At 41.6% G+C, this 13,674-nt stretch overlaps 1 protein-coding gene across 2 annotated transcripts in view; it reads left to right on the forward strand.

The window, feature by feature from the left end:
* Positions 1 to 13,674, forward strand: part of TAF3 (TATA-box binding protein associated factor 3) — a 398,541-nt gene that overhangs the window by 36,974 nt on the left and 347,893 nt on the right. For both annotated transcript variants that reach the window (XM_053716436.1, XM_053716437.1), the window contains exon 2: positions 10,623 to 10,865. In XM_053716436.1, the coding sequence (XP_053572411.1) occupies positions 10,623 to 10,865 (243 nt within the window). The remainder of the gene's footprint in view (positions 1 to 10,622; positions 10,866 to 13,674) is intronic.

A 13,674-nucleotide genomic window follows, 5' to 3' on the forward strand; every position in this document is an offset into this window, starting at 1 on the left:
CACCCTCCTGATCAATTTTGGAACTACGGGCAATCTTCAATGTCTTGAAGGCTTGGCCACTTCTGGGTTTGTCCCATTTTATCAGATTCTAATCAGACAATATATCCTTGTGGCTTACATCAACCATCAGGGTGGGGACTGAGAAGTTTCTTGGCGATGAAGGAAATATCTCAGATTCAGAAGTGGGCAGAGGTTCACAGCTGTTCGCTGTCAGTGATCTACATTCAGGGTGTGGACAACTGGGAGGCGGATTTTCTCAGCAGGCAATCCTTCCACCCAGGGGAATGGTCTCTCCACCACAAGGTGTTTGCAGAGATATACAGCAAGTGGGGGATGCCGGAGATAGAGCTCATGGCGTCCCGTCTCAATACCAAGCTACCCTGGTACGGGTCGAGGGATCTCCAAGCAGATTTAATAGATGCACTAGCAGTGCCCTGGAGGTTCAAACTCCATATCTTTTTCCTCCATTACCGCTTCTTCCTTGAGTGGTGGCCCGCATCAAGCAGGAGCGGGTATCAGTAATCCTGATTATTCATTTGTGGCCCGCGAAGGACGTGGTTCACGGATCTAGTGGGGATGTCCTCATCTCCTCCGTGGAAGTTACCTTGTTGCAGAGACCTGCTGTTACAAGGTCCATTTGTTCATCAAAATCTAGATTCTCTGAGGTTGACTGTGTGGAGATTGAACACTTAGTCTTAGCAAAGAGAGGTTTCTCTGAGAGTGTCATTGATACTCCTTTTTCATGCTCGTAAACCAGTTACTCTGCATATCTACCACAAAGGGTGGAGGATCTACTTTTTCTGGTGTGAAGAGCGTGGTTTTTTTCTGGCACAAAGTGTTAAGGTTGCCAGGTTTTTATCTTTTCTGCAGGATGGACTGGAGAAGGGCCTTTCTGCTAGTTCCCTGAGAGGACAGATTTTGGCCCTGTCGGTTTTATTGCACAAGAGGCTGGCTGAGCTTCCAGACGTGCAGTCCTTTGTTAAGGCTCTTATTAGGATCAGACCTGTGTTTAGATCTGAGGCTCCTCATTGGAGCCTAAATCTTGTTCTTCATGTTTTGCAACAGGCTCCGTTTGAGTCTCTGCATTCCGTTGATATTTAATTTTTATCTTTGAAGGTTCTCTTTTTAATGGCTATTGCCTCTGCGAGCAGAGTTTCTGAGATCTCTGCTTTGCGATGTGAGTTCCCTTATCTGATTTTTCATGCAGATAAGGCAGTTATACATATTAAATAAGGTTTTCTTCCTAAGGTTGTGTCAGATCGCAACATCAATCAGGAGATTGTGCTTCCTTCCTTGTGTTCCAATCCTCCTTCATCGACGGAACGTTTACTTCACCATTTGGATGTGGTTTGCACCTTGAAGTTCTTTCTTCAGGCTACTAAGGAGTTTAGACAATCTTCCTCTTTGTTTGTTGTCTGTTCGGGGAAGCGTAAGGGGCAGAAGGCTACTTCGACTTCCCTATCTTTTTGGTTAAGGAGTGTCATCCGCTTAGCTTACGAGACAGCGGGACATCGTCCTCCTGATAGGATAATGTCTTATTCCACTAGAGCAGTGGCTTCCTCTTGGACCTTTTAAGAACAAGGCCTCTGTGGATCAGATTTGTAAGGCAGCTACCTGGTCCTCCTTACATGCTTTTTCTAATTTTTACAAGTTTGATATTTTTTTCTTCGGCTGAAGCAGCTTTCGGGAGAAAAGTTTTGCAGGCTGTTGTGCCCTCAGAATAGGGTCTGCCTCTTCCTTTTTGTTCCCTCCCGTTATTCATTCAGTGTCCTCTGGAGCTTGGGTATAGTTTTCCTAACAGTAAGGAATGAACCCGTGGACTCTCCCTATCTTAGGAAGGAAAACATAATTTATGCTTACCAGATAAATTCCTTTCCTACTGGATAGGGAGAGTCCACAGCCCCCGCACATTTTTTCTTGTCTAAGGGCAGCCCCCTATTATTTATCTTATTTTTCTGGCACCATTTATACCCTGATATTTCTCCTACTTTTCTTTGTTCCCTCGGCAGAATGACTCGGGTAATGAGGAAGTGGGAGGGGTATTTAAGCCTTTGGCTGGGGTGTCTTTGCCTCCTCCTGGTGGCCAGGTGTTGTATTTCCCAACATTAAGGAATGAAGCCAGGGACTCTCCCTATCCGGATGGAAAGGAATTTATCTGTTTAGCATAAATTATGTTTTTTTGTTTGTTTTTTGCCTGTAGTGTATGCCAAGCTGAGTTCCTCCGCTATTTCCTCAATGATATGGTGTTTCCACATCTTAGCCAATAGCGTGCAAGCCATCCGGTATAATGCAAAAGGGCAAGCACAACTATTGGCCAATAGGTGGAAATGTCACCTCATTGAGGGAATAGCGTTTTGCTGTGGGTGGCCAAATGCTCTTAGCTCGCCATAAACTTGCTGCAAATAAAGGAACTTTCTTTCATGTAATTAACAAGAGTCCATGAGCTAGTGACGTATGGGATATACATTCCTACCAGGAGGGGCAAAGTTTCCCAAACCTTAAAATGCCTATAAATACACCCCTCACCACACCCACAAATCAGTTTTACAAACTTTGCCTCCAAGGGAGGTGGTGAAGTAAGTTTGTGCTAGATTCTACGTTGATATGCGCTCCGCAGCAAGTTGGAGCCCGGTTTTCCTCTCAGCGTGCAGTGAATGTCAGAGGGATGTGGGGAGAGTATTGCCTATTGAATGCAGTGATCTCCTTCTACGGGGTCTATTTCATAAGGTTCTCTGTTATCGGTCGTAGAGATTCATCTCTTACCTCCCTTTTCAGATCGACGATATACTCTTATATTTACCATTTCCTCTACTGATTCTCGTTTCAGTACTGGTTTGGCTTTCTACAAACATGTAGATGAGTGTCCTGGGGTAAGTAAGTCTTATTTTCTGTGACACTCTAAGCTATGGTTGGGCACTTTATTTATAAAGTTCTAAATATATGTATTCAAACATTTATTTGCCTTGACTCAGAATGTTCAACTTTCCTTATTTCCAGACAGTCAGTTTCATATTTGGGATTATGCTTTAAATTATCATATTTTTTCTTACCTCAAAAAAATTTGACTTTTTTCCCTGTGGGCTGTTAGGCTCGCGGGGGCTGAAAATGCTTAATTTTATTGCGTCATTCTTGGCGCGGACTTTTTTGGCGCAAAAATTCTTTTCCGTTTCCGGCGTCATACGTGTCGCCGGAAGTTGCGTCATTTTTGACGTTATTTTGCGCCAAAAATGTCGGCGTTCCGGATGTGGCGTCATTTTTGGCGCCAAATAATGTGGGCGTCTTATTTGGCGCCAAAAAATATGGGCGTCGCTTTTGTCTCCACATTATTTCAGTCTCATTTTTCATTTGCTTCTGGTTGCTAGAAGCTTGATGTTTGGCATTTTTTTCCCATTCCTGAAACTGTCTTATAAGGAATTTGATCTATTTTGCTTTATATGTTGTTTTTTCTCTTACATATTGCAAGATGTCTCACGTTGCATCTGAGCCAGAAGATACTACAGGAAAACCACTGCCTGCTGGATCTACCAAAGCTAAGTGTATCTGCTGTAAACTTTTGGTAGCTATTCCTCCAGCTGTTGTTTGTAATAATTGTCATGACAAACTTGTTAAAGCAGATAATATTTCCTTTAGTGATGTACCATTGCCTGTTGCAGTTCCCTCAACATCTAAGGTGCAGAATGTTCCTGATAACATAAGAGATTTTGTTTCTGAATCCATAAAGAAGGCTTTGTCTGTTATTTCTCCTTCTAGTAAACGTAAAAAGTCTTTTAAATCTTCTCTCTCTACAGATGAATTTTTAAATGAACACCATCATTCTGATTCTTTGGACTCTTCTGGTTCGGAGGATTCTATCTCAGAGATTGATGCTGATAAATCTTCATATTTATTTAAGATGGAATTTATTCGCTCTTTACTTAAAGAAGTACTAATTGCTTTAGAAATAGAGGATTCTAGTCCTCTTGATACTAATTCTATACGTTTGGATAAGGTTTTTAAAGCTCCTGCGGTTATTCCAGAAGTCTTTCCTGTTCCTAATGCTATTTCTGCAGTAATTGCTAAGGAATGGGATAAATTGGGTAATTCATTTACTCCTTCTAAACGTTTTAAGCAATTATATCCTGTTCCGCCTGACAGGTTAGAATTTTGGGACAAAATCCCTAAAGTTGATGGGGCTATTTCTACCCTTGCTAAACGTACTACCATTCCTACGTCAGATGGTACCTCGTTTAAGGATCCTTTAGATAGAAAAATTGAATCTTTTCTAAGAAAAGCTTATCTATGTTCAGGTAATCTTCTTAGACCTGCTATATCATTGGCTGATGTTGCTGCAGCTTCAACTTTTTGGTTGGAAACTCTAGCGCAACAAGTAACAAATCGTGATTCTCATGATATTATTATTCTTCTCCAGCATGCTAATAATTTCATCTGTGATGCCATTTTTGATATTATTAGAGTTGATGTTAGATTTATGTCTCTGGCTATCTTAGCCAGAAGAGCTTTATGGCTTAAGACCTGGAATGCTGATATGGCTTCTAAATCAACTCTACTTTCCATTTCTTTCCAGGGAAACAAATTATTTGGTTCTCAGTTGGATTCTATTATTTCAACTGTTACTGGTGGGAAAGGAACTTTTTTACCACAGGATAAAAAGTCTAAAGGTAAAAACAGGGCTAACAATCGTTTTCGTTCCTTTCGTTTCAACAAAGAACAAAAGCCTGATCCTTCGTCCTCAGGAGCAGTTTCAGTTTGGAAACCATCTCCAGTCTGGAATAAATCCAAGCCTGCTAGAAAGGCAAAGCCTGCTTCTAAGTTCACATGAAGGTACGGCCCTCATTCCAGTTCAGCTGGTAGGGGGCAGGTTACGTTTTTTCAAAGAAATTTGGATCAATTCTGTTCACAATCTTTGGATTCAGAACATTGTTTCAGAAGGGTACAGAATTGGTTTCAAGATGAGACCTCCTGCAAAGAGATTTTTTCTTTCCCATGTCCCAGTAAATCCAGTGAAAGCTCAAGCATTTCTGAATTGTGTTTCAGATCTAGAGTTGGCTGGAGTAATTATGCCAGTTCCAGTTCCGGAACAGGGGATGGGGTTTTATTCAAATCTCTTCATTGTACCAAAGAAGGAGAATTCCTTCAGACCAGTTCTGGATCTAAAATTATTGAATCGTTATGTAAGGATACCAACGTTCAAGATGGTAACTGTAAGGACTATATTGCCTTTTGTTCAGCAAGGGAATTATATGTCCACAATAGATTTACAGGATGCATATCTGCATATTCCGATTCATCCAGATCATTATCAGTTCCTGAGATTCTCTTTTCTAGACAAGCATTACCAATTTGTGGCTCTACCGTTTGGCCTTGCTACAGCTCCAAGAATTTTCACAAAGATTCTCGGTGCCCTTCTGTCTGTAATCAGAGAACAGGGTATTGTGGTATTTCCTTATTTGGACGATATCTTGGTACTTGCTCCGTCTTTACATTTAGCAGAGTCTCATACGAATCGACTTGTGTTGTTTCTTCAAGATCATGGTTGGAGGATCAATTTACCAAAAAGTTCTTTGATTCCTCAAACAAGGGTAACCTTTCTGGGTTTCCAGATAGATTCAGTGTCCATGACTTTGTCTTTAACAGACAAGAGACGTCTAAAATTGATTACAGCCTGTCGAAACCTTCAGTCTCAATCATTCCCTTCGGTAGCCTTATGCATGGAAATTCTAGGTCTTATGACTGCTGCATCGGACGCGATCCCCTTTGCTCGTTTTCACATGCGACCTCTTCAGCTCTGTATGCTGAACCAATGGTGCAGGGATTACACGAAGATATATCAATTAATATCTTTAAAACCGATTGTTCGGCACTCTCTAACGTGGTGGACAGATCACCATCGTTTAATTCAGGGGGCTTCTTTTGTTCTTCCGACCTGGACTGTAATTTCAACAGATGCAAGTCTCACAGGTTGGGGAGCTGTGTGGGGATCTCTGACGGCACAAGGAGTTTGGGAATCTCAGGAGGTGAGATTACCGATCAATATCTTGGAACTCCGTGCAGTTTTCAGAGCTCTTCAGTTTTGGCCTCTTCTGAAGAGAGAATCGTTCATTTGTTTTCAGACAGACAATGTCACAACTGTGGCATACATCAATCATCAAGGAGGGACTCACAGTCCTCTGGCTATGAAAGAAGTATCTCGAATTTTGGTTTGGGCGGAATCCAGCTCCTGTCTAATCTCTGCGGTTCATATCCCAGGTGTAGACAATTGGGAAGCGGATTATCTCAGTCGCCAAACGTTGCATCCGGGCGAATGGTCTCTTCACCCAGAGGTATTTCTTCAGATTGTTCAATTGTGGGGGCTCCCAGAGATAGATCTGATGGCCTCCCATCTAAACAAGAAACTTCCCAGGTATCTGTCCAGATCCCGGGATCCTCAGGCGGAGGCAGTGGATGCATTATCACTTCCTTGGAAGTATCATCCTGCCTATATCTTTCCGCCTCTAGTTCTTCTTCCAAGAGTAATCTCCAAGATTCTGAGGGAATGCTCGTTTGTTCTGCTAATAGCTCCGGCATGGCCTCACAGGTTTTGGTATGCGGATCTTGTCCGGATGGCATCTTGCCAGCCATGGACTCTTCCGTTAAGACCAGACCTTCTGTCACAAGGTCCTTTTTTCCATCCGGATCTGAAATCCTTAAATTTAAAGGTATGGAGATTGAACGCTTGATTCTTGGTCATAGAGGTTTCTCTGACTCCGTGATTAATACTATGTTACAGGCTCGTAAATCTGTATCTCGAGAGATATATTATAGAGTCTGGAAGACTTATATTTCTTGGTGTCTTTCTCATCATTTTTCTTGGCATTCTTTTAGAATACCGAGAATTTTACAGTTTCTTCAGGATGGTTTAGATAAGGGTTTGTCCGCAAGTTCTTTGAAAGGACAAATCTCCGCTCTTTCTGTTCTTTTTCACAGAAAGATTGCTATTCTTCCTGATATTCATTGTTTTGTACAAGCTTTGGTTCGTATAAAACCTGTCATTAAGTCAATTTCTCCTCCTTGGAGTTTGAATTTGGTTCTGGGAGCTCTTCAAGCTCCTCCGTTTGAACCTATGCATTCATTGGACATTAAATTACTTTCTTGGAAAGTTTTGTTCCTTTTGGCCATCTCTTCTGCTAGAAGAGTTTCAGAATTATCTGCTCTTTCGTGTGAGTCTCCTTTTCTGATTTTTCATCAGGATAAGGCGGTGTTGCGAACTTCTTTTGAATTTTTACCTAAAGTTGTGAATTCCAACAACATTAGTAGATAAATTGTGGTTCCTTCATTATGTCCTAATCCTAAGAATTCTAAGGAGAAATCATTGCATTCTTTGGATGTTGTTAGAGCTTTGAAATATTATGTTGAAGCTACGAAATCTTTCCGTAAGACTTCTAGTCTATTTGTTATCTTTTCCGGTTCTAGGAAAGGCCAGAAAGCTTCTGCCATTTCTTTGGCATCTTGGTTGAAATCTTTAATTCATCTTGCCTATGTTGAGTCGGGTAAAATTCCGCCTCAAAGAATTACAGCTCATTCTACTAGGTCAGTATCTACTTCCTGGGCGTTTAGGAATGAAGCTTCGGTTGACCAGATCTGCAAAGCAGCAACTTGGTCCTCTTTGCATACTTTTACTAAATTCTACCATTTTGATGTATTTTCTTCTTCTGAAGCAGTTTTTGGTAGAAAAGTTCTTCAGGCAGCGGTTTCAGTTTGAATCTTCTGCTTATGTTTTTTGTTAAACTTTATTTGGGTGTGGATTATTTTCAGCAGGAATTGGCTGTCTTTATTTTATCCCTCCCTCTCTAGTGACTCTTGTGTGGAAAGATCCACATCTTGGGTAGTCATTATCCCATACGTCACTAGCTCATGGACTCTTGTTAATTACATGAAAGAAAACATAATTTATGTAAGAACTTACCTGATAAATTCATTTCTTTCATATTAACAAGAGTCCATGAGGCCCACCCTTTTTTGTGGTGGTTATGATTTTTTTGTATAAAGCACAATTATTCCAATTCCTTATTTTATATGCTTCGCACTTTTTTTCTTATCACCCCACTTCTTGGCTATTCGTTAAACTGATTTGTGGGTGTGGTGAGGGGTGTATTTATAGGCATTTTAAGGTTTGGGAAACTTTGCCCCTCCTGGTAGGAATGTATATCCCATACGTCACTAGCTCATGGACTCTTGTTAATATGAAAGAAATGAATTTATCAGGTAAGTTCTTACATAAATTATGTTTTTAGCATGAAGTTTTTTTTATTCTTCATTACTGAAAGTCCCCTTTTATTTAAAGCACTGGTAAATCCTAGCGTTTCAAGGGACGGTCTACTCCAGAATTGTTATTGTTTAAAAAGATAGATAATCCCTTTTATTACCCATTCACTAGTTTTGCATAACCAACACTGTTATATTAATATTTTTTTTATGCCTCTGTGATTATCTTGTATCTAAGCCTCTGCAAACTGCCCCCTTATATCAGTGCTTTTGACTGACTTGCATTTTGGCCACTGTCTGAGGCACCAGCTCCTACTGAGTATGTTCAAGAATTCACAGTATATACATTTTGTGATTGGCTGATGGCTGTCACATGATGCAGAGTAAAATTGAACTAACGTTTTGTCAGAAAATAAGCAAAACAAGTGTTTTTGCTTTTTGTCTTTTTATTATGTGTTTGTTAAGCATGCAATTCTATTGTATTTAAATACTTCAGAATGATGTATTAAGTGATATAAAATCAAGAGACGTTTTAGGTACCACTATCCACATAATGACAATCTTGTAAACTGTTTTTTACAAACTAGTATTCATCACAACTATAATAATGTATATATAGCAATTGCAGATATTAACAGCAAATAGAATTACTGAATTGCCATAAGTCCCTCTGTCAGCCACATACCCACATCAGATCAGGCACAGCAAGCCCCTCCTTCAGCCACATACCCACATCAGACCAGGCACAGCAAGCCCTCCCTCAGCCACATACCCACATCAGATCAGGCACCAGGCACAGCAAGCCCCCCTCAGCCACATACCCACATCAGATCAGGCACCAGGCACAGCAAGCCCCTCCCTCAGCCACATACCCACATCAGATCAGGCACAGCAAGCCCCTCCCTCAGCCACATACCCACATCAGATCAGGCACAGCAAGCCCCTCCCTCAGCCACATACCCACATCAGATCAGGCACAGCAAGCCCCTCCCTCAGCCACATACCCACATCAGATCAGGCACAGCAAGCCCCTCCCTCAGCCACATACCCACATCAGATCAGGCACAGCAAGCCCCTCCCTCAGCCACATACCCACATCAGATCAGGCACAGCAAGCCCCTCCCTCAGCCACATACCCACATCAGATCAGGCACAGCAAGCCCCTCCCTCAGCCACATACCCACATCAGATCAGGCACAGCAAGCCCCTCCCTCAGCCACATACCCACATCAGATCAGGCACAGCAAGCCCCTCCCTCAGCCACATACCCACATCAGATCAGGCACAGCAAGCCCCTCCCTCAGCCACATACCCACATCAGATCAGGCACAGCAAGCCCCTCTCTCAGCCACATACCCACATCAGATCAGGCACAGCAAGCCCCTCCCTCAGCCACATACCCACATCAGATCAGGCACAGCAAGCCCCTCCCTCAGCCACATACCCACATCAGATCAGGCACAGCAAGCCCCTCCCTCAGCCACATACCCACATCAGATCAGGCACAGCAAGCCCCTCCCTCAGCCACATACCCACATCAGATCAGGCACAGCAAGCCCCTCCCTCAGCCACATACCCACATCAGATCAGGCACAGCAAGCCCCTCCCTCAGCCACATACCCACATCAGATCAGGCACAGCAAGCCCCTCCCTCAGCCACATACCCACATCAGATCAGGCACAGCAAGCCCCTCCCTCAGCCACATACCCACATCAGATCAGGCACAGCAAGCCCCTCCCTCAGCCACATACCCACATCAGATCAGGCACAGCAAGCCCCTCCCTCAGCCACATACCCACATCAGATCAGGCACAGCAAGCCCCTCCCTCAGCCACACACCCACATCAGATCAGGCACAGCAAGCCCCTCCCTCAGCCACACACCCACATCAGATCAGGCACAGCAAGCCCCTCCCTCAGCCACACACCCACATCAGATCAGGCACAGCAAGCCCCTCCCTCAGCCACACACCCACACCAGGCACAGCAAGCCCCTCCCTCAGCCACACACCCACACCAGGCACAGCAAGCCCCTCCCTCAGCCACACACCCACACCAGGCACAGCAAGCCCCTCCCTCAGCCACACACCCACACCAGGCACAGCAAGCCCCTCCCTCAGCCACACATCACGCACTAGGCTTCTCAAAAATATTGATACTGGTGCAAAAATGTGCAGTCTCTAGGTCGAATTTGGCAATTCATGGAGATTCCCAGCATGATCTCTACTATTCAGAGAATGTAGATCTGGGGCTTGTAATTTATTGTGATATCCTGCTTCTTGTTACCTTTCCGTACTGTCTGGGTGAGATGGTTTGCTTGTTGATTGAATTGATAGAGTTCATGTCTAAAATAATTTTGTTGAATTTTTGCATTTTGTCAGATGGCCGTACGGATCCAGTTTTGGACGATATCGGTCAGGCCTTCAAGCTGATGGGGGTAAACCTCCATGAACTGGAAGATTATATACACAATATTGAACCAGTCACTTTCCCACATCAGATCCCGTCCTTCCCAGTCAGCAAAAACAATGTGCTGCAGTTTCCTCCATCAGGAAGTAAAGATGTTGAGGACCGAAAGGAATATATCCCGGACTACTTACCTCTCTTCATTTCTTCTCAAGAAGGTACTGTGCATGAATTGGGAATGCTTTTACGGGCCAACTGGCTGATATTTAAGACAATATTAAGCTAATACTAAATGTATTCAATGATAGTTGGACAGATTATCATTAAAGCAATTTGTTAAATTATGCAATTAATTTGAGCTTTGCATAGCTTAAGTAACACTTATTAATAACAGGAAATATATTTTTATATGCTACCCCCACACAGAAAGCAGAATTTTTTTGTGGAGAACACTAATGCTAAATCCTATAGACTAATATACCTATAAAATTACTTGCTAGATTGATTAGTTACTGTAAAACATAGTTTTTACAAGAAAAGGAGACAATAATACAAGGGCAGATTTATTACTCGTATACGGGGAACCTGCTGCCCTGGGATTGCAAGTAATGCTGTCTGTATTTGTGCAGCTCCGCCCACTTATCTTGCACAACCAATTGTGTGATAGCAGGGCTAGTTTATCACCCCAGTACACTGGTTTTCAAACCTGTCCTCAGACCTCCCTAACAGGCCAGATTTTGATGATATATGAACTAGAGCACAGGAGAAATAATCAGCTGACTAGTAGCCATGGTTATTTAACCATCACTCACTCTACATAATACAGAAAATCTGGCCTGTTCGGGATGCATGAGGACAGGTTTGAAGACCAGTGCCCTAGTAAGATCAGTCCGGGGGGGATTTAATCTGCTACCTCAGAGGTTCGGAAGCATTGGATTTAAAACTGTTGCAGGTTCAAATGATTGAGCTGCATTGCAAGGTCCATCCGGAGCTACATGTTTTTCACTAATAATGAAAGTATATTGCAAAGTTGTTTGCACTACTCCTAATTTACCATTTTATATAATAGTCTCAAACTGTTTCCTGCTCGTTTTTACCTTGAGTGAGTGTTTTATGATCAATGGCAGAAGGAAAATATACACCTTATTTTCATTTTATATTGGCACAGGTGGGATTCTTTGCATCCATAGATACTGTGCATCTGAAAATGACTTATAACCCTTTCCCCAGTTTTGCATAACCAACACGGTTATATAAATACGCTTTTTACCTCTGTTGATTACCTTGTATCTAAGTATCTTCTTACAGCCCCCTGCTCACATGACTTTTTATTTTCATCTACTGACTTGCATTTTAGCCAATTAGTGCAGTGTCTGCCACAATCCACGGGCGTGAGCACAACGTTATCTATATAGCCCACATGAACTAACAGTTTCATCTTGTGAAAAGCAAATAAAAAATCATGTGATAAGAGGTTGTCTGTAGTGGCTTAGAAACAGGCAGAAATTTAGAGGTTTAAATGTTATAAAGTATATTAATATAACAATGTTGGTTTTACAAAGCTGGGGAATGGGTAGTAAAGGCGTTATCTATCTTTTTAAACAATAACAATTTTGGTGTTGATTGTCCCCTTTTAAGCAACTTTCTAATTTACTTTTATTCATTTCATTTACTTAGTTCTCTTGGTATATTATTTGAAAAGCAGGAATGTACGCTTAGTATCCAGCCCATTTGTTTGTTTAGCACCCTGGGTAGCGCTTGCTGATTGGGTTTCATATCCCTTTAAAGGGACAGTCAGCACTAAAAGATACATAACGCCTTTACTACCCATTCCCCAGCTTTGCACAACCAACATTGTTAGATTAATATTCTTTATAATCTTTACACCTCTAACTTTCTACCTGTTTCTAAGCAACTACAGACAGTCTCTTTAATCGCATTCTTTTTTACTTGCTTTTCCCAAAAGGAGATGCCTGCTAGTTCATTTGGGCCATATAGATAACATTGTGCTCACGCCCGTGGGTTGTGCACAACACATCTAAAATGCAAATTAATATATAATAAATAGAAAGTCATGTGATCAGGGGCAGTCTCCAGAGACTTAGATACAAGGTAATCACAGAGGTAAAAAGTATATTAATATAACTGTGTTGGTTATGCAAAACTGGGGAATGGGTAATAAAGGGATTATCTAACTTTTTAAACAATAACTTTTTTTTTAGTTGACTGTCCCTTTAAGTAACATAAATAGATGACAGAAAATGTTATAGTATTACACTGCCCCCACCTGGCTAATTGATAATACCACATGCCTGGAAACGTCTTCTGTGGAGAACACTGCTTTTAATATTATATTTCAGTCAAACAGAAGAGTTCCTTTTGCCAAGCAAGCATGCCAGTGTAGATACAATGGTGCCAGTGCAAATATTCTATGACTGTCATCCTATTAATATGCAGCTAAATGTAAATCCATTTATTTAATATAAAAACAAGGAGTCCTCTTTAACTTATTATGTCTGCTGAAGATCACTCACACGGAAGTAATAGGTTATTTCTGTGTTTGCCTGTTCTGTGTTATGAATGAAATGGGTATGTCTATGATTATATTTATCAATTGAAAAAGAATAACTGTAGGCCACATATTTATTTGCTATCTGGAGACAGTAAGCACAGTGTCATGCTATAGAATAACATAACATATCTAAGTCTTCATGTTTTTTAAAACAAATTAACATCATTTTTACTGCAATTTTTTTTTCTTCCCAAAAGCCAAACCCCACCTCCATTTGCCTTATTTGGAGGACTTTATTCCACAAACAATAAGCCCAGTCACTGTCATAAAGTTAGTATTGAGTAAATAGTTTTTCTGTGGTTATCAGATAAAGCCAGTTAGGGACAGACATGCAGCAGGGTTTTGAGAATTAGAAATTGCTCAATTTTCGTAACTGACATGAAAAGAAGGCAAAATGAGTAGTAGATATGTGCATGATCGAAAAATTCGGCTCGGATCGATGCAGAGTTTTTCGA

Source organism: Bombina bombina, chromosome 6 (assembly GCF_027579735.1).
Source record: "Bombina bombina isolate aBomBom1 chromosome 6, aBomBom1.pri, whole genome shotgun sequence".
Classification (NCBI taxonomy): domain Eukaryota; kingdom Metazoa; phylum Chordata; class Amphibia; order Anura; family Bombinatoridae; genus Bombina; species Bombina bombina.